Raw genomic sequence first — 21,233 nt, forward strand, 5'->3', positions numbered from 1 at the left:
TTATGCTAAATGAATGTAATAATTATACAATATTAAACAAAAAAACATTAAAAGTTCATGTTTCTTTACATATTTTTTTAGCATTGTCTGTTAGCTTGCAGAGGGGACCACAACCAGAGTTCAATGCTCTACAGAGGGTCATGGGATGGAAAAGTTTGGGAACCCCTGCTTTGCACTACAGTCAATCATTCATAAACATATTTACACACTGATTATGGTAAGCTACATTGTAGCCGCAACTGCTCTGGGGCAGATTGACAGAAGTGAGGCTGCCATTCAATCTGTGCCACCGGACCCTTTGACCAACACCATCCGTCAAGGCGGGTCAAGTGTCTCGCCCAAGGACACATCGACGGAACCGGACGGAAGACGAGCATCTGAAACTCAGTCCCTGCGTGCTGTTTTCCCTAAATACACCCTAGCAGTACCTTCATTGTGACAGCTTCACTAAAGAAGCGCAAGTCTTCATAAGTAGTTGAGCCACACGGCACATCTCTCTGTGGCACCGTCTGAATGTTTTGAAGGAATATAAAGCGTATATTGAGGAAGATGAGCGTGTTGCACAATAGGGGGTTCAGAGTGTGAAGAACCCAGGTAGCAGTGAATCAAACGGGGTCATGGGCAAAGTTTACCACACTCACTGCCCAGGACAATCAATCAATCAAGCTGCCTCGCCCCCCCACTGCGCGCCTTGCCAGCATGTGAAGCGATGTGTACGCTCAGTGAATACTTGGGCGCTGCCAAGGACTTGCTATTGTCTGTTGCCCTCTTCACCTTCCACCCTTTAGCAAGTCTTTTTAATGGTATCTGGATGGGCAAGGAAAAAAACAAGAGGAAAGGGTAACCACTGCAGGAACAAGCACAAAAACATTAGCAAGAGATGAAGAGAGAGGAAAGAGAAAGTAAAACAAAAAAATAATTACTTGTTAATTAAGCGTCCAGTAGTTTAGAAAGAGCTTTGTAACCAAACTGCTCCATAAAAATAACAAGATACCAGCAGGCAAACTCTTAGGAGATGAATAGATTTTGACTAGGTGACAGAGACAAGATGGAAAAAAAAAAATCACAATTAAACTTGCGAGGTTGACATTTGTCTCCGACTCCGGCCCCGTCGGCAGGAGGTACAAGTGCAAGAGTCAGTGATAACCGTCTTGCAGCTGCCAGTCGGAGCTGAAAATAACATGGGCTCCAACGTATTGCGCTTAATTAAACAGCAGTTCCCGCGATGCACCCGGCATGTTCTACAGAGGAGGCAATAATGAAAGAGAAACCATAAAGGAACGGCGGAAAAGAATAGCTGACGCTTTAGTTTCTTCAAGTCTGAGTTCGGCATCGGAGAAACCCGACACAGATGATCAGATGTTGGCTAAGTTGACTTTTATTGACATCTAGAGAATAGGGATTTGATTGTCTTGTTGTTGCTTCTGAAAATGAAAGCTACATTCACTCTTCATCTTATGAGGTTACAGTAGCACCAAGCTACCATGTTTTTGCTGATGTTCCCAGTGAGGTAAACGGCGTGTTTGTTGATGTGTGCTGCAGGAGAGCCAGTGGCTGGACAGTGTGTCTCTGCTGATTAAGGACTCATTGGAAGGGGACATGATTGACAACCTCTCTGGGTCCGTTTTTCACCACTACTGCTCTTCTCCTGTCTGCAAGGACTGCAAGAGTCACCCGCAAGAGGTGAGTGTGGAAAACGCAAAAACACACACATTCCCTCCCTGTCTGTTACAAACTAATTCATTTTGCTGACCCTGAGGAAGATGGAGACGGTACACTTATTATCTTATGAATTAGATGTCAATGTGTTGTTGCTTTTTTTTAACGTTGAGAAGTACAGCGTTGAAAACATACATTAAAGATGTTGACATTTTTGCAGCTTCTGAGTTCTTCGTGTTGGTCGTTGTGAACATTTGTCGCACATTTCATGTCAGTTACCCTAAAAGAAACATATTTGCTGAGAAAGACGGTGACCTGCTCAATGTACATTTTCTAAGCTGCGTATAAATATAACCTGATAATGTTTGGCGTTTTATTTACCGTGTTGCCGTCTGCGCACTGCAACGTGTGTGCTTTTGCTTCATGAATGGATGAGCTAATGCCACTCCATCAACATTCTCATTTGAATAACGTGGATCTTTTCACGCCAGATGTAAACCACGTAGATCACCAACGCATTAGAGACACTTTGAGTGTCAGGCTTATTAGTGTATCTCGGGTCAACACAAGGGTCTTGTGTTGACCCTGCAGGTCAACACAAGACCAAACGTCACTGTTGATCCACCGCATGCTCCACTTCTAAAGTCTGTGCCCAGGTGCGTATTTTCTCTAAAAAACAAATATCAGTGATTCATGAATAGACGAATCAAGACAGACAGTTTACACGAAAAACAACAAAAGTGTTGAATATTTATATAATTCTTCTTGTTTTTAAATCTGTGGAGACAAATATATTCAATGAAACGAAACTCTATAACCTAATATCAAGCAGTAATATTAACATTATAGTAAACATTTAGTTCATTAAGAGGTATGTTTATGCTCAACAACCTTGCTTTCATTTATTTAAGAAATAAAGAAACCACCCTGTAATCCAGTCAATAATACTGGATTATTGACTGGATTACAGTCAATAATCCAGATAGTTTTTCATGGTAATTTTTTAGGTTAACAATTTAAGCTCTTTTTGTTAAATATGTTCATTTCCACCTTACAAAATCAGTTTTTATGTTCATTAAGGTCACGTGATGTATAGTCTTCCATTATTAGTCAAACGTTTCTTTTTTTCTTTCAAAAAATTATTTTTCTCACATCCTGGAGGACAGACCTCCAGGATGCTGATTTATTCAGTAACCTGTGGGAGTTTTGTGACATTGTCTCTGCATAACACAGTCATGAAATGTCCAGTTTTTCAGTGACCAAACATTTGACACATGCTAGTGTCATGAGCTAATGTGTTGCTTCAGTAAACTAGCTTCCTTGCAATTGAAAGTTCAATACACCCATTTTGCTTATGCTATCTACATAATCACATAAACGTTTGTGTGGAAACGTGTTTATTTTATGAGTCAGGTGCATTTGCTGTAAAAGGGTTTTACATAAGAGGTTGTATTCAGCAGTTTTGAACTAACGTGTCTTCTACGCATAATCTAGCAAAGTCACCTTGGACTGCTGTGAAGAGTCATTTACAGTTAATACAGCCGACCTTTCTAACGCAACTCAGTCAGTTCTATTTTCTCTTTACAATAGCTCCTATGCGCTCGTCTGACAACAGATGTTTAAAAAAAACCCATCAAAACTGCTTTTACGTTTCATGAGTTAACTAGTATCAGAACAGAACTCATATCTTGTGTTGTAAGCAGTAAAGTTGACCTGTTTCCCAATCAATGGCCTTTGTTTTGTGATCCCAGTAACTATGCCCTAACTGCACCGTACCATTGTCCTATGGCCCTACAACTGAAGGGTGCCCAGGAATGTTGCGGTACACATCGGGTGTATGGTCTGCTTTTACAATGGAAACAGACAAAACTACGTACTGAACTACACCAACCTGTGCGGTACCGCTCAGTGGACGTGAAGCATTACAGATTTTAGTACTTTTTGGCTTAACAGTGCCACGCAGTTGCTGCATATTTGTTGGCTCTATGTTCATGATCCATCCATGTTCCTTCATATCCCAAAGAGACTGCATTGGATTGAGAGTTGGTGGCCGGTGGTCAATGAATCCATTGGACTCATTGTCTTGTAAATAGACAAAACGTTGAGGCCTGGAAGGTGTGCAGTAACTTTAGTGTTTTGAAGTTGTTGTTTTTTAAACTGAATCTACATTTTTAGCTGTTTATATGAATTGTATGTGTATTTATTGTTTGTCTGGGCGGCTGTTTCTATGCAATATACACTTTTGAGTCCATTACAAAATTCCGCTGTGGGACAATAAAGTTTGTTCTATTCCAAGTACCAATCAGATGCTATGTTGGTACATAGTGGTTATGCAAGGACATTTAGGTCTGGTTATGTTCAAGGGACATAAGGGAATACCCTCAGCACACATCACTCTACCTCCAGCATGAACTGATGAATTCATACTGTCATGTTTGCATTAAATTCTGTCTCTACCATCTGAACGGCACAGCCGAAACAGAGACGTATCAGACTAGGGAACGTCTTTCCAAACTGTTATTGAGAGTTTATAATCGCCCATCATGTGTTTTAATACTTTAAATTACTCCAGTCTAAATAAATGTGTGTACAAACTGTAGTTTTGCGTTGCGGTAAAGTGTGTGACCGAGACGTGATCCTGATCTTGTGCATGTGTTTTATTTTGAATCAACGCCGTTGTGAATCAGGGTTTTTGTTAAAAGTAAAACGAATCACTCCTTAACTTTTAATGTGTGTTTAAACAAATTAAAAAACTGTTTACACTAAACAGAAATAAGTCAAAATCTTGTCCTGTTTTAGTTAGAAAAATACTTATTAAAATACTTAAGACTTTTGCATTCTCCTTCACTTCAAATCAGTTGGTATTCCTAACCTATAGGTCACATTTTGTTTCCTGATTTCTGACTGACTGTTGCGTGTTTGCGATGCAGGTCCGACTGGCAGAGGTGGAGCAGGCATCACTGATGTCAGAACAGCTGTCAGACAAATCCTCCTCTCCAGCGTTACCCGATGACCTCAGCCTGGATGAACACAGCAGCTACCAGCTGCTTGTTAGAGACAGTCAGGTGTGTGTCTCGACTCGCTCGCTCACGCCTAACAAGACCTTTCCAACTCACTTGTCACACTTGTGTTGTTTCACACTGGTTACCCATAATTCTCTCCATGGACGAGATATTGTTATATCGAATTTCACGCTTTTTTAAAAACAATTTACAGCATTTTTTTGTTTTTACGTCAAACTTTAATGAATAGAACAATAATTGAAAAACCATCCATACCTCTTGAATATTTCCACTTTTTCATGCTAAAAAGCAAAGTTGAGAGCATTTTAGGAGGATTTTATGTGATAGACCAACACAATGTGGTGCGTAATTGTGAATGGGGAGGAATATGATTTATAATTTTCATGTTTCAGACGAAAGGAAAATCTAAAAAGTGAGTCTTGCATTTGTTTAAACTCCCTGGGTCAATACTCTGGAGAACCACATTGTACACCACTACAAATATTTAGGAACATTATTTTACAGGCTTTATCATTTAGGCACTGAAACTAATGTCCATTCTACTTTGTGAAATAAGTTAAACTCAGTCTGATTGTATGGATCGTGTCTCTGAATTCAAATTTTCTAAAATTCTCAATTACATGAAAGTGTGGACTTTGCATGTGCCATATTCTTCCATTTTGTTTAGAAGGTTTGGTTTAAACTGTAACGCTACATTAAAGCTGCAGTAAGTAACTTTTACAGAAATATGTTTTCACTTATTTGCTAAAACTGTCACTATGTTGTCATGACAGTTGATAATGATAATGTGAGACAGGTAATCGGTCAAATCCTCCACCTTCTCCCTGAACTGCTATTTCCATTTGAAGAAATGCATCAAAAACAACCAATCAGAGACAGGGGGAGGGTCTTAGCGCTGTCAATCAAGGCTGCTCAAAGTCCTGATGGTGGAGAAACAACTTGATGTTACAGGAAAACCGATTCTCAGCCATCATCTGTGCTCAACTGGCCTGAGCTACCACAACGTGCTATGCTAGCTGCAGGTTATCGGAGAATAAGACAGAGAGTGAGGATGAGCCTCACATGATTGTGATTGACAGCGCTAAGACCCGCCTCCTGGCTCTGATTGGTTGTTTTTGGGGCAGAAGGCAGAAGAGCTCCAATTTTTCATAGATTATCTGTCATATTCTGTACTGTCACGACATAGTAATAGTTTCACTAAATGTGTAAACAGCTACTGGCCGCTCCTCATTTACAGGTTTCAGTATAAAGGGTATTGAATACAAATCCATGCCACACTCCTCAGTTTTTCCTATGGCAGCAAGTGACACTATGTATCCTTTCCTGCCACTTCACAGTCATGCACCATTTCGTGCTGTTGTTCCACGCCAATTCCCAACAAAACATTTGTAGATTTGCTGACGTAATGAGACAAAAAAAAAAAATTTAATAAAAAATTTAAAAATTCAAGAGGTGTGAAAACCTTGGTAAGACTTCAAAAGATACTGTCATTTGGGCTTTAAAGAGCTACAAATCATCCTGACAGGCTAACTTGCTAATCACCTTTAATTACCATTTATGCTTCAGCGAGTGACTGAAACATGTCTCCCACTGTGTTTTGATGTGGTTGAGCTGACGTGTGCGGATGTGTGTGTGGAGGTGTGTGGGGGTGTGTGTGCGGTGTAAGACCGAATGTGTCTTTCATATTTCCATCCTCAGACTTGCTCTTTGCTTCCAGCCCACCTGGCCTGTTTCATCTCTGCTCAGTTCATTTGGTCCCGCGGTGCAGTCGACAACAGTGACGACGACGACGACAACAACTAAGCAATTTGATGCTTTGAAGGCGGTTGTTGTTATATACCTGTTAGCGCTAGAAATTTTAAATCAGCCTTGCATGAATGCACAAAGGTGGGGGCATGATGAGCAAGCGTTTTGGAAGTGGAAACAAATTGATTTCCATCACGGCGCGAGGAAATGAAAGGCTTCAGTGAAACTTCAGTGCATTTTGGGCAAAGCGCCAACTCTGCATAATTTTCCTTCTGGACTGACCCAGCTTCTTAAGAATTTCTTCTGGTTTTTTTTGTGGGGGGGGGGTTTCTTGCAGAGGGGCAGCAGTGACTCCCACAGCTCAGAGGAGTTGCTCATGCAGGAAGGCCGCAGGAGACTTTACCCCTCTAGTTCAGGAAGCGAAGAGTTCCTCCATCCGCCTCTTAAACGTCCTTCTGTGGAGCAGCAAACCTCAGCACACGAAAAAGGTACTGCAGAGGATTTATTTTTTTAAAAAAGCTTTGTTTTTAAATTTTCTTTTTTCCTGTTGTGGAAAAAAATGTATTTAAAAAACACTGTTAGATGTAATCACTCAATCAGGTTTATTTGTATATTGTGCACAATACAGAGAGCTTGTAAGAAAGTGAATGATGAAGAAGTTCTGAATGAAAAGCTCCTCCAGGCAGAGTCAACACATGAGTTGTACACCAAGGATAAAAATCCAAAACATGGGAAACAGCTGCAGGAAAACAACTTCCAACCTTGTGTGTGTGTGTGTGTGTGTGCGTGGGTGTGTGTGTGTGTGTGTGTGTGTGTGTGTGTGTGTGTGTGTGTGTGTGTGTGTGTGTAGCTCAAGCAGGTAATATAACATTTAATATGTTATATTAAATGCTTGTGAGAGTTCACAAGCATTTAATATAACATAATCAGCAGATGTTAACTTATAATCATTTTCCCACCACATTTCCTTGTGTAACGTTTTCTGGAGAAACATTTATCCGCCGCTAACGGTGGCCATGCTAGCTAGCCTTAGCATTTGTGGCTAGCTGTGTTGTGGTGAACTAGTTGTAGCGTAGCACGGAGGAAAAGGGGAGTTGTTGGGGGTGAGGGGGGAGAGCGGTGTGTAAACGAGAGTAATTGACAGCGCTAAGACCCCCCTCCTGGCTCTGATTGGTCGTTTCTGACTGGTGTATTTCTGCAGTCAGTACTGGGAGCACTGGGAGAAGGTAGCAGATAGATAGATTTTCTGTCTCATATGTCACAAAATAATGATAATTTTAATAAATATGTAAAAAGAAAAAAACATTTTTATTTTATAAAAGTTCTATAGTGCAGCTTTTAAGAAAAATGCCAAAAATGAGAACAAATATGATAGTTAGTAGTGAGGCAGATAAGACTCTGATCCCTCCTGATTTCTCCTTGTCTCAACATGAGGTGAAATGCTTACTTTACATAAATGATGACCCATCTGATGACACTTATAGGCAGTATGGTTTGATGTATGCACACGCTAAAATGCTGATCAGGAAATTCGGCTGAGTGCTGAAGTTGTTTGAAAATAGCTCTTTTTAAAGCCTTTCGTAAACGGCCCATCTGTGGCGACGGCGGCGCACAGGAAGCAGCACGCAGAAACTTTATCCGGCGTACATTACTGGTACGAGGCTACAACTCGACGTGCCACATGGAGTAATGCTAGCCATCTGTTTGTGGATGTTTTTGTTCCCCCATGCCCTGCAGTGCTCAGGAAGCTCGTGTGTAGATTATCTCTCGTTGCAATTTTGGAACGCGTCGACGTCGATCTCTTTTTAGGTTTTATTTTTTTTTTTTTACCTCTTTGCACTTCAGACCCTTCACTGCGTCCAGAATAAAGATGGTCCGATTCATTTTTGATGTATTTATAAAAGCCGATCTTTACTAAATTGTCGCCTTCCTTCCGCAGAAGGCGATGAGAACACACACAGTGGGGCTGCTGATGTGGCTTCGCCCGTGTTTCAGCTCCCAGCAGACTTTTTCCACCCAGCCGCCGCAGCGCATTCAGACGGTCAAGGGGACAGCATGAGGCCGAGGGACATGGACCCGTCCCGGCTGGCGTCCCCCGCCTCCTGGGCCTCTCTACGCTCTCCCGGAGCCAACAGCAGGCCTCTGAGCTCTCAGGTAAAAACACAAGGCATTTCTCTTTTAAACATGGAAAACCCATCTAGCAATGTTTTCCATATGTCTAATTTAGAGAGTCTTGACGCTTTAATATCCTTGAATCCATGGATCTTAAATCCCAGGTTTTTTGGACTTCCAGTAACATAAATCTGTTGGTTTTGCCTTTAAGTCAACACTTAACTGAGTGAAGTGAGAGTTTTCAAACAGTCTGGCCTTTCTTCCAGACAGTAACTGTGTTTTTTTTTTTGTTTTCTGCAGCTGAACATTTCTTATCGCTGTTTAATGAGAATCCTACTCCACAGTGAAACTAACACGCCGCCTTTTGTTGGCTTCTGCATGAAACAACCCAGAATAAAAAAAAAGCAGCTTTTTTTAGTTCTTGCTCTTTTTGTAACCATGGAAACAGATCCTCCCCCCCCCCCACACTCTTGTGTACCTGCTCGGTTTGTTTACCTCGTGCCTGAGAGTCTCTGTGATCCTCAGCTGCTACAGTAATGCTCTGCGGCGCTCGGCTAATTAGCCTACCCAGCCCAGAGCCTGATACTGACGCGCTGCACGCTGTTTTCCCCTCTGGCTCAGGTTCTTACTGTCTCCCATGTTGCCTTTTTATTCTGTTTCTTTCATTTCTCCCTCCCTGGTGCTCTTTCTCTTCGTGTGTCCCTTATGAGCCTTATTAGTCTTTTGGATACACTCATGTCAGTCCTGACTTTGTTTCAAAACACAAACATGAGAAATAGATAGAAAGGTGGATGGATAGCTAGCTAGATAGATAGATGGGTGGATAGTTTGATTTTTAATCTCTGAGATCTCTGAGTGTACTTTCATTACTATGCCATTATTATTGTAGTTGTTGAAAACAGACCCAAAATGACAATATTATCATTTATAGAAATCATTTCTTGGACAATTGTGACAGGTCTGTTTTATAAAACTCTTTTTCTTTTTTTTTGCAGTATTCAGATTACCATAACTTTGGGTTTTCAGTGGCTGCACAATTATCATCAGAAAAATAGAAAAATATCACTGTGTGTAATGAAATGCATTAACTTTTCAAAAACTCAGTAATCATTCTCTTTGTGCAGCATCCATCGCACAGCGACTCGTCCTTGGCCACGGGCAGTTCAGATGGCAGCCTGCAGGCCGCGCCGGATGAAGGGCTCGGCTTTGGCGTGTGCCCACCTCGACATCTGGATCTCCCCGTGCCCGTCCTCTGCCCGGTCGCCGCCGTCGCGTTGCGTCCTAAAGAGCAGCCCACAGCGGACCGGGGGCAGCCACCGCAGAGCGGACGGAGTTCTGCCACTCAGAGGAAACAGAGGAGCCACAGCAGCAGCGGCCCCGGCTGCCCCCAACAGGACTGCGTGGACCCTTCAGATGAAGAGGCGGGCACAGGGACTGGAAGGGACGGCTGCCACCAGGCCCTCTGCGGCGAACACTTCTCAGAAACGCTCAACAGTCTGTCCCTCACGTCGTTGCTCGCCCCGGGCTCTCTGGCACCCACGGCGATGAAGAAATGCAACAGCACGGGATCGATAGTCGGCTCGAGCCCGTCCGCCCGAGGTAAAGACGGCCGACACACGTGCGCCGTAGATCCCCCCGGATTCTCGTCCAGTCCTTGGATCGAGGGGAGGGGAGAAGCGTCGCTGGAGGACAGTAACGCGATGAAGAGCAGCGCTCGGCATTTCAACACAAAAGACAGGAAAAAAAGATGAAACGCACGTTGGTCTTCTGTCGCCGAACAGTGAAATCCTCTGCGTTTGTGGTGTTTGAACGTAGCAGGAAGAGACTCCTCAACGCGTGTCCTTTGTTCAGTGCTCTGTTGTACTCTGTCGGAATCAGTCATTTCTTTAAAAGATGCCTAATTCTTTCCTTTTTGCACAGGAGATGGTTACTTTTTGACAGGTTTTAGCAGTAATTACAAGTTGATTCACGTTTTTTTTTCTTTTTTTTGGCATAGCCATGATTTGGCTTTGAACTTTGCCAGGCTTGGGGGTTTTATGGAAGAAGCATTTAGAGAGCACAGGCCTGAAGTTTGCAGTGATTACTATGATGACATTCAATTACAAGAGACGGGGCCCCATTGACCCCGTGTGCCCACAGCCTTTGTGCAAAAACAAAACAGTCTTACATGACTGCAGACGACCTCTGAAGCTCCTTTTTGAGGAAACACTGAACTTTGTACAGCTAGTCTTTTAGAGTTTTTTTAATATCCACGGATAAAAACAGTAGCATCCCCTTTTTTGGAATCTTTGGTGAATCTCATAGATTAAGACAGACTGTGTATTTTTACTTTTTAGACTATTATTATTATTATTTGTTCATTTGTTGATTTTGAAGACACACCCACCGGCCTCCGTTTGTGGGAACCAGGCAGAGGACAGGAATATAAAGGAGCCTCTGACCTGACGAAGGGACTCTTGTTGAAAAGAGTCCATGAATGCTGCTGAGAATTAGAGTGAGGAGTAGGTGGGAGCATTGTTCACTTTAACAGAGGGAACCATTTTTACTTTTCAAGTGCATATGAAGGGCTATAATGTACTGAGGGCAAACCTGGGCTAAATGCTATGGTTCTTATTCAGTTTTATTAGAAAATATTATCAAGGCACCGCCACTGACCTGAAAGACCTCACGACTTTAGACATGGAAAATGTAGGCAATAGTTGTTTCCATACTAAATGTTTAAAACCTCCAAAATATATTTCAGAAGAGTAAGTAACCTTAGAAGTGAGATAATCACTTTTATATCAGAATAATGAATACTTTTTGCAGTCTCTGCAAGAAGACAGCAGGTCCTTGTTAGCTGTTGGGGCAGGTCTTTGGATAGGCTTAAAGGGATCTGGTTTAATCCAGTCTGACCAGCTTAGCTAAAGCACAGCCTTCATTAACAGCGTTTTCTTTGTTTTTGGGGGATTTTCTTAGAGGGTTTTCTTGTGAGTTTTAATTGGCAGGGTGCTCAACAGTTTGCACCTTTGCTCTTTCGTACTTTTGCAGTTCGGTTTGTTTCATACGTCGCTTTGGACACGTTGTTGGTACCCGACTGTCCGTCAATTCATAGCAGCCTTAGGGAATTTTCACACCCGCACTGGTAAGAAGGGAGTCCAAATACTTTTTGTTAACATCTATTCATAGTCTACCGCAAAGAAAAGAAGTTATGTGATTTCAACTGAGAGAACGAATTGCCATAGAGGCAAACTGATCCAAAGTTTTTTTTTGTTGTTTATCCTTTTTTTTTTTTTTTTTTTTTAGCAGAGCTAATGTCTAGCTTATTGGCTTGGAAACCCTATCGGTTCTTTGAGTTGCAAAGACACATATCTAACAAAAATGAGTGCTGAAAAGGTCATCCTAAAGTTATATACTACTGATCCAATCCAAAGAGAATATAAAGAGACCTCTGTTATGATCCTTAAACTTGCAGTATGTAATTTTTACAAAAATGTCACCATGTCATCACATTACGGTATGAGGCAGATGATATGTCTATCTCATAAAAAGAAATTGAGCTGTCAATCACGCTCGTCCACACGCCGCTCATACACTTTCCATCGCAGGCATGGTCATTTCCGTGTTTTCCGTTTCCTGAATAGAACGGTAACTTGTTTCTCCCCCATTAGCACATTTAGCAGCACATGAATGAGGATGGCTGACAGCACTAAGACCCTTCCCTTCGCTCTGATTGGTTGTTTTTGACCGGGAGCGGCACATTTCTTCAAACGGTAACAGTAGTTCAGGGATGAGGCAGAGGAACTCCATTTTGTCACAGATTATCCATCTCGTATCATGCTGTGACATGGTGACAGTCTAAACAAATATGAAGAAAAAAACAAAACACAAGTTTGGATCCTTCTTTACGCAATCGACCACATAGATTTCCTTTAAAATCTATGTGGTCGAGTCGGTTCTTTAAAAGTGAGGCCAAAAGCTATTTGACCCAGGTCTGCTTGAGTGTAGCACGTCTTTAGAAAACAGCATAGCAAGCAATGTTGGTTAAATTGATGTTGTATGTTTATATTTGAGCACTTGTGTTGACTAAACGGGATTACAAATCGTTTAATACATGTCACAGTCCATAAATAGCCAACCAGATAGGCCTCAGGTGGACAAATGCACACAAAAAAAAAAAATCATACATACCATCGGAAATATCATACAAACACCTTCATACCAAGATGTTGATGTCAACACCATGCAGGATTTCTTTGTGCTTGTTTCAGACAAGAGAGAGGAAACCTCGGTGTTTATGATCGCTGCTCTGTCTTCATCCCCTTCGTTAAGCTAACCCAATTGCATTAGCTCCCTTCTGCGAGGAAGTATTAAATGACTACCCCACCTCTATTTGAGATATGCAATATATGCGATGTGATGATGTACAGCCAGATGTGTGAGACTCATAGAGACAGACAATATAAGGAGAGGAGATTGTAATTTATGAATTTATGTATTGGAATAAAATGTCACCATCATTCAAAAAGGTCACCAAAAGGAGGATTGTGTATTCATGTATTCTGAATTGTGTTTCCTTTCGCCGCCATCTCAACCCAATTTTAGTTTACCAAAATGCATGTTTTTTTTTTTCCTTTCTTTTTCTTTTAGTTTTCTTAAATGTCAAGCTTGTGTCATAAAACAATGGAATAGCTTTTCAACCGTGTTGGACTCTTGATGTTCTTTCGTAATGTTGTTTTAGTAAGTCAGCAAGTAAATCTTTCGAGATAAGCTTATTTGTGTGGGATACCTCATGTGGGGTGCATTAGTCCTGTCTGTGCTCTGAACCACCATCTGGATATTCAATGGAAGATCTACTGGGGGAAAATGCAGTTCTCCTCGTTAGTATAGTGGTGAGTATCCCCGCCTGTCACGCGGGAGACCAGGGTTCGATTCCCCGACGGGGAGTGAAGTTTGTTTCAGGTCCCTCTTGAAAATGAGATCTAGATCTCAACGGGGGTTACCTGATTAAATAAAAACAATAAAGAATTATTATAAATGCAGTCGGTTTAGCAGTAGAATCACACAGGAAACAAAAAATGCAGTCAGGATCATGGCAGCAACATTTTATACAGACTGCAACTGGTCCAGGAAAGTTTTGCGCAGATGCGTGTAGAAAGTATATTACATTAATACAGAGGAGACAAAGAATCTTGAAGAAAATATTCTACTTTAGGAGAAGAATCAATGGAGCTCAATGTGGCATTATTACTCAAATCATACAAACTGGATCAAACCAGAGAATTGATATGAATTTCAAAGCATAAAAGTTAAGTCAAAGGTTATCTCAAGGTTTCTAACAGTAGATTTAGCTAAAAACGCCAAGAGGTCTAAGGATCTCCTTTAGCTTTAGTTTTTTTTTGTTTTGGGGCAAACAAATTTAATAGTTTTTTTTTTTCTCTACTTACTTGAAGAAATCTGTCAGCTTTTCATTGAAAGCTTGACATTTCACTAAAATGTGCTGTTTTGAAGCCTCATTAGGAAGACGAGGAATATACAACCGGATATCAACTGCATTACAGACATATCCTTAAAAGAGATGACAGCAGAGCAAAAGCAACAATGGGCCCCATCATCTAATTGTAATTCTGCTGGAATGCTTTAAATAAAAACGCGAGACCTGGAAACAGCTCTGATCCTACTCCACACCAAAAACTAAAGGTTGACTCTGTTCTTAAAGGAGCTGCAGCAGACTGCAGAATCACAGCGGATCAGGAAGATCGGTACAGATACTCAACTATGGTAACTCCACATAGGAACATGGACAATGGTTGGCTGAAGAAAACAGCACTAAGCATATCAATAGTGTGTTGTGAAACCGTAGAATACTAACACAGTGTGTTATCTCACTGATAGACACGTTCTGTTTTAACTGTTTAAAAAATGCTAACATTTCAAAAGCACATGGGTGTACATCATGCTAGCTGTTAGCTTGCATAGCTTCAGTGATGCAGTGAAATAAAAATGAAACACTGAATCAAATAGCATCATCAATGTGAAGCCCTGACTGGCACGCAGTTCTTATGCTCATTGTTACCAACCTTCCTAAAATGTTCCTTAAGGTACAGCTTAACTTAGCAGGTGGGTTATGTTGTCGTTAGCTGAAGTTAGCTTAAAAAACATAGCTTCTGAAAGAAAGAAAGAAATCACTGTTGTAGTGCTTTCCACTTGAAACAGCTGTCAAGTACATGCACTATTTATTTACATAGTGTGGAACATTTTTTACCCTATTTAGAAATTCTTCAAAACATACAGTAGTTGCCGATTAACGTTTTGTTCCCTGCGTTTAAGGCTGGTGAGGAACAGAGGTGCTCTACATGTTTGGTAGGAACATCTCCCTCTTTGCTAGCTTATTTACTGTATTAACTGTAGGCAGGGCTGCCTATGTTTTATGATGTTGGTATGATTTTCTTAGACTAGCTTATTTAAAATTAGGCAAAGTTGCCAAATAATGCTATTGTATATGCTGTACCTGCTGGCTAACTGTAATAAGTGTGATGCAACCTCTTTTATCGTAGTACATCCCTAATTTCAGCTAAACATTTTGTCATGTTCAGAACATCCAGTAGTCTCTCTACTGCGGCTGCATGTTACGCTTTTTCCTTTCAAAAGGAAATATTATCTGCCTCCATCCTGGACAGACGCTCTGAGGGAATTACTAAGCACAGTACAGGATTGATAGTTGGGTCGGACCCACAGAGCAGACTGACCCGGCCCGGATCTGGCGTTCTGCTGCCACATCTGGCAAACCTCTGGCGCGGCACATTGGATGTCAACCAGACCCAGGCCAGGTCTGGCAATGATGGCAATGGTTCACATGAGGCATGCTACACCTGAGCCAGATCTGTCCATTCAAACACGGGCCAGTTATGGTAGTAGTTATGTCACCCAGGTGGCATGTGACAATTCATTTTCTCATAACTCTAAAAGGGATGAAAATATTAAGAAACATTGGTACATTCACCAGGTGAAAGGACTTTTAACCAAAAGAATAATATGGCAAGTTTAGGGATATAATACCTCAAAATATCACTTTAACATTTGTAAATTATATCATATGGCATTGGCAGCCGGCCTCCACAAGAGATTACAAATCATTGTAGAGTGAACTCAGTTCTTAAACAAAGTCCTATAAAAAAGAAATCAGAATTAATAATAATTAATGTTTTTGACTTATTACTCTAGGCAATTTTTGTGTGCGTATATATATATATTTGTTTTTGGAATAGTTTATTAAGTCTATAAGTTAGAATATTTTTCATCAATTTGTACTTTGTATGTGTAAAAGTGCACTTTAGCGCACTATATATCACACTTGCCAGTACAGTACCACACTCTTCGTGTATGCCTGTATAACTTACTATGACGTTTTTTTCTAAATGAAACTAGATCATCGATGTTCTAAATGAAACTAAGTCATCGATGTTCACACATGAATAGTCTTTGTTTTTGTCCTGATCCTCAAAGTCTACTAATTCCGGATCTCCCAACGATTTCACAGAAGTTCACATACGTAGGATCTTTATTGGTGTTCTGTTGACTTCCAGGCTTTTCCACAACAGAATTACAAGGACGCTCCTGTATGAAGATTGGACAACACTCATCTCTTAATGGAATGAGGTCAAAACTCACTTTGTAGAAAGTCCAACAAATGTTCTCTGTACTTTCTACCGGCGATTGTTCAGGACAGTCCACTGGTGTCATAGGGTGAGTTCTCAGGTGCTGGGAAATCTTCCCATAATAACTCTGGGCTTCATCTTGACTGTTAGGAGGTTGAGTTTTGTCCTGGTCTTCAGGGTTGACTGACTTCAAAACAGGATTACAAGGAAACCACATCTGTCGGGGCTTCACTTGTGTCCTGGCTTTCAGATTTTGTTGGTCCTATCTCATAGTTTGGTTCTAACTCAGAGGATGAGCCAGGCTCAAGGTTAGCTGGACTCTTAGAGGTTAGACGTTTGAATCGCCTCCACAACAGACAGCATTTGGAATCTAGTTTCATGCTATTAAGGAAGAATTATTTATTAAAACTTTGAACAAAACGTTTGGCTCGTCTCTTCCTTAACACAGCCGGGTTCTTCTCGGCGAGCAGCGCAGCTGTAAAACGAAACTAAACAAGGCGTGTTGACGTCACAGATCACAGAGTTTAATTCCATACAAAGCAACGCATGAATCAGTTAACAAAGCTGCAGAGATACAGAGATATGCATTTTATCACAAAATAACAACAGACAAAGACAAACACGAAACACACAGACAGACAAAGGCGCCCACGTGGAGAAAAGATGGAAAAAACTCTCTCTCTTTCTCTTTACACGTCATCTTATACAAAGAGGTGTTTCCGTATTTTAATTTATGCAACGAAGGCGTTCTGTTGTTCAACCAATCAGAGACCTGTTTCGGCCCCCCAGAGAAACTTGGAAACTCCCCTCATTGCAGCTCAGATGTCTGGTTTTTATCCAAGTAAGAGGGCGGACCACTTCGCGTTCATCTCCGTCTGGTACGGGGAGAGGCGCCAAGAAGTCTCTTGCCCCCTATCGGAATGTAAATTTATTACTCTGTCTTCAGCGGGGGAGGAAAAAAGCCCTGCTTGTTTAAATGTCTGCTATTGTCAGCTCCCACATGCTCAACAGAAAACTGTTCCAAATAAAAGTGTTGGCTATACCTTTACACATGTTGTAAGTATTTTAGCACTTAAATAATCATTTTCCTTAACAATGCCTTTATAAGATAGTTTTTTGGAACGTTAATTGTCCTAGGATGTGCCAGGGTTTTTTGGAAACACTACACAAGCTTGTAATTAACTACTGGATTATCATTTAAAAGAGGCTTCCTCTGAAAGGTTGGAAGATGTCTCGGCTGAGTTTTCTTCCCATCCCATCAAAAATGACCAAAAAAAATGACAGAGTATTGAATGAAGCCTTTTGAAGACAAGTTCAGTGTCTTTCTTTTTGTAACGGCTGTAGAAAGATCTTTAACTAGACTTATAAATCAGTCTCCAAAGAATATTTCCGAATATTTTTGTCCCTGCATTCAACTAAACTATTCTCCTAAACTGCCTCAGGCTGGTGCCCAAAGTCGGTCCTCAATGGCCGGCATCCTGCACGTTTTAGTTCTCTCCCTGGCAGTGGTGCAAAAAGTGGGTATGCACTGTATGCAACGCATAGGGGGCGCTGCACCTAGTGAACTGCAGAGAACCATGGCAGCTGGAAAAGCACACTGGAGAAGTGTGTTGACTCGAGTTATTGACTGCATACTGTTCCTTGCAGATAGAAACTTGCCACTAAGGGGGAAAATTCTCAGTTAGGAAATCCTAAAAATTTTAATTTCTGGGAATCCTTGAGCTCATAGCACAATATGGCATCACACTGGCAGAACATCTTAGAACGGCTGCCTCCAAACAAACCACTGGATATGTGACATGGTGAACTCAGAATGAATTTTTAGATTCAATATCAGTGTGTTTTGGGTAAAATATCTGCCCAGAACTGGACTGCACACCTGATATTTCAAAGTAAGAGCAGGCCTCAGTCATCAATCAATGTATTGATACAGATCAGAAGAAAAAAGTCACTATTGCAGAGTCATTTGTGGGGTTCACTACTGTGAAGGACACAACTGGGAAAGGCTTCACACATACACTAACAGGGGTACTGGAGAATCTGGGGTTGGATTTGGCTAATTGTAGAGGGCAAAGTTACGACAATGGCTCCAATATGAGGGGAATAAACAAGGGTGTTCAAGCTTTAATACAACAGAGATGTCCAGAGGCTCTATTCATCCCCTGCTGTAGCCACAGCCTGAACCTTTTGTTAGTTGATGCAGCCTCATCTAGCAGAGAGTGTCTAACTTTCTTTGGCACTGTTCAAAGATTGCACACAATCTTTTCGTCTTCTGCGAAGAGGTGGGACATTCTCACAGAGTTTGTCGACATCACACTGAAGCCTCAGAGTGACACCCGGTGGGAAGCAAAGCTAGACTCTGTCAAAGCTATACGTTTCCAGTTGGGGGGAATTTTAGATGCACTACAAAAGCTTGGAGAAGTGGCAGGAGACAGCAAATTTGTGTCAGAGGCAAAGTCACTATCTGATGAGATTGTTTGTATGGAGTTCCTTGTGTGCCTCATAGTTTGGTATGACTTATTATGTGAGATCAACTTTGCAAGCAAGGCACTGCAAGCAGCAGATGTGTCAATGGACGCAGCCATTAGGCTAATCGAGTCTCTGAAAGAGTTTTTGCTCAAGTACGGAGAAGAGGGCTTTCAGAAGTCACTTGACATTGTAGGCAAGATAGCCATTGAAATGGATGCTTCTCCTGAGTTCAAAGAGAAACGACTTGGGAAGCAAAAGAAGTTCCCAGATGACAATTCATGCCCTGGTCATCATGAAAAGGAACCCACAAGGCACTTCAGGTGCATGGTTTTCGATGTTATTGTTGACACACTCCTGCAAGAGCTGCCTGAAAGGTTTTCCAATTTTCAACTTGTGTCTGGGAAATTTAAATTCATCACTAAAATGGAGCACATGACAAAAGCTGAGCTGGAGGAATCAGTGGCCACATATACCTGGACCACCTGTGATGTTTCAAGGGATATCATTCAAGAAATAGACCCAGTAAGCCGTCTACTGAAGGGTTACAAGGCTCTAGAAAAGTTAATTTCCTCATTCAAGAGAACCTTGATTTGGTTTTTCCAAATTTGATGGTAGCCCCATGCCTCTGACAGTTGCATCTCCAAAGAGATCATTTAGCAAGCTGAAGCTCATCAAAACATACCTTCGTTCAAATATGAGCAATGATCGCTTGTCCCAGTTAGCAGTGATCTCTATTGAAAACAGTGTGGCACGGTCTATTTCATTTGATGCTATACTTGACAAATGGACAAGTGCAAAGCCACTGGGTGTTTGTGAATTTAAAAAAAAATTGCAGTTGTGGGACAATTTTGGGTGAAGTTTGGTGAGTTTTTGAATATGTAAAAGCCACGTCTTTTGTTGGACAAATAATAATAATAAATCTTATGATTGCAATAGACCTTTGCAGCGCTTCGCTGCTCGGGCCTAATAACACCAGCTGCACCACTAACAACAGATTGCAGTGTGAACATACTCAAAAGTGACAATTCCACTGCAATTTTAGAAAAAGTGGCAAACCTTACTGAGAACAAAAAGGCACCGACGCCTGGCAACCTAATTTTTGTTCCAAAAGCAAGCAGAGAATGTTTCATAAGAGTTTTCTGCAAGAGTGGGAGGAGAAAGGTTTGAATACAAACATTACAAGTTTTGAGAAGAAAGACATGACGTCCTGCTTTCAAAATGAAAATGTAAGCAGCAGTATTAAACGTTTTGAGAACAGAAGACATGTAATCCTGCTTTCAAAATGAAAATGCGTGCTCTCGAGTTATGGCAGAAAATTTCCCCCATAACGTTCACTTTATGCGTTCAATTAAAAAGGAATATGTTCACAAATGGATATTTTACAGCACTGTGCGCGCCACTGTTGGAAGGTAATAAATAGCGTACACATACCAAATTTGGTGCTTCTCCAACTTTTCCAGATGGAATTCTGACTTCAGAGAGTGTTCTTGATCCATTTCCAATTAGGAACTTGAAAAATCTAACCTTCGAGTTCAAGGAAAATGCACGATTATTGCAGTTGAATGGTTATTCGGAGTTATAAATAACTTTTAATCCTAAATCTTTTTCATCCTAGCTGTTCATAAATTTTTTTTTTGTTTTTACTTTTCCCTTTCTTCTTTCATTCAGGCAGGTGACAACATCTTTGCAAAAATCATCGCTGCGGATGTAGAACAGGCAAAAACCTAAGAGCTAATTTAGTAAAACTGTTCACTGCTATACTTCCATTCAAGTGGAAAGCAAATTTTTCCCAGATTCACACGCGTCCCGTTTGGGTTTTCCCCAAATCGTCTCACTTCTCAGAGCTATATTCCTGCACAGAATTGGCACTAAGCAAATGTCACAGCTGAGGCCCCCTCTTGTGCCGACACCTGGTTAGCTCTACATACCAGCTTCATCAAAGCTGGTATGTAGACGAACAGCTGGCTCACAGGTAATCCAGGCTGATTTAGCAACCTGTAATGAGGACTGGATCAAGTGAAGAGGCTGTAGAGCAAAAAGTGTGTAGACTTGTTTTTTTTTTTTAATATTGTTTGTGGTAAAATGGATCTTCAGTTTGAGATAGTACCTGTCTATTTGTTGAAATTTTAGCTTTTCGAATTTACTGCTGCAGATGAAAATTAAATAGCACTCAAACAGTTAAAAGTATTCAGTTTTAACTTATGTAACTATTAAGTTAAACTTATATAATTATAAGCTAAATTTTGGTCAGTTTCCTATTCATAAAAGCAGTTCAAGTAAGATGTCTGGACAGAGAAAATTAGTTCTAGGGGAAAGAAAAACTGAAATTTTTCTGAATTGATTGAGTGAAAAAGGTTTTTGTAACGTGGTAAGCTCGACAAAATAAAAGTATTTAGGCATTCATTTATGTTAAATAGCTGTATATGTCATAATTTTGTGGGGATCATTATTCACTTTGTGATTGAAGGGATTTATTTTGTTGAAAAAGCCAAATTTTGTTTATCATGGCTTATTTGTAAAAGCAATGAAAGGAGTAAAACATCCAAGGGGGTGAATACATTGTGTAGCCATTGTAAAAAGATGAGCA

The 21,233-nt window shown here is 40.9% G+C and overlaps 1 protein-coding gene across 2 annotated transcripts in view; it reads left to right on the forward strand.

Moving 5' to 3' along the window:
• Window positions 1-13,219, forward strand: part of LOC114145100 (voltage-dependent T-type calcium channel subunit alpha-1I-like) — a 194,018-nt gene extending 180,799 nt beyond the window's left edge. Inside the window, exons 34-38 of one of the 2 annotated variants that reach the window (XM_028018492.1) lie at window positions 1,543-1,683; window positions 4,590-4,724; window positions 6,766-6,916; window positions 8,368-8,582; window positions 9,665-10,291. In XM_028018492.1, the coding sequence (XP_027874293.1) occupies window positions 1,543-1,683; window positions 4,590-4,724; window positions 6,766-6,916; window positions 8,368-8,582; window positions 9,665-10,291 (1,269 nt within the window). Of the gene's footprint in view, window positions 1-1,542; window positions 1,684-4,589; window positions 4,725-6,765; window positions 6,917-8,367; window positions 8,583-9,664 lie in introns of both variants that reach the window. The other variant, XM_028018493.1, reaches the window with a different exon arrangement.
• Window positions 13,220-21,233: the final 8,014 nt, after the last annotated feature.

This window comes from Xiphophorus couchianus, chromosome 5 (assembly GCF_001444195.1).
Source record: "Xiphophorus couchianus chromosome 5, X_couchianus-1.0, whole genome shotgun sequence".
NCBI lineage: Eukaryota > Metazoa > Chordata > Actinopteri > Cyprinodontiformes > Poeciliidae > Xiphophorus > Xiphophorus couchianus.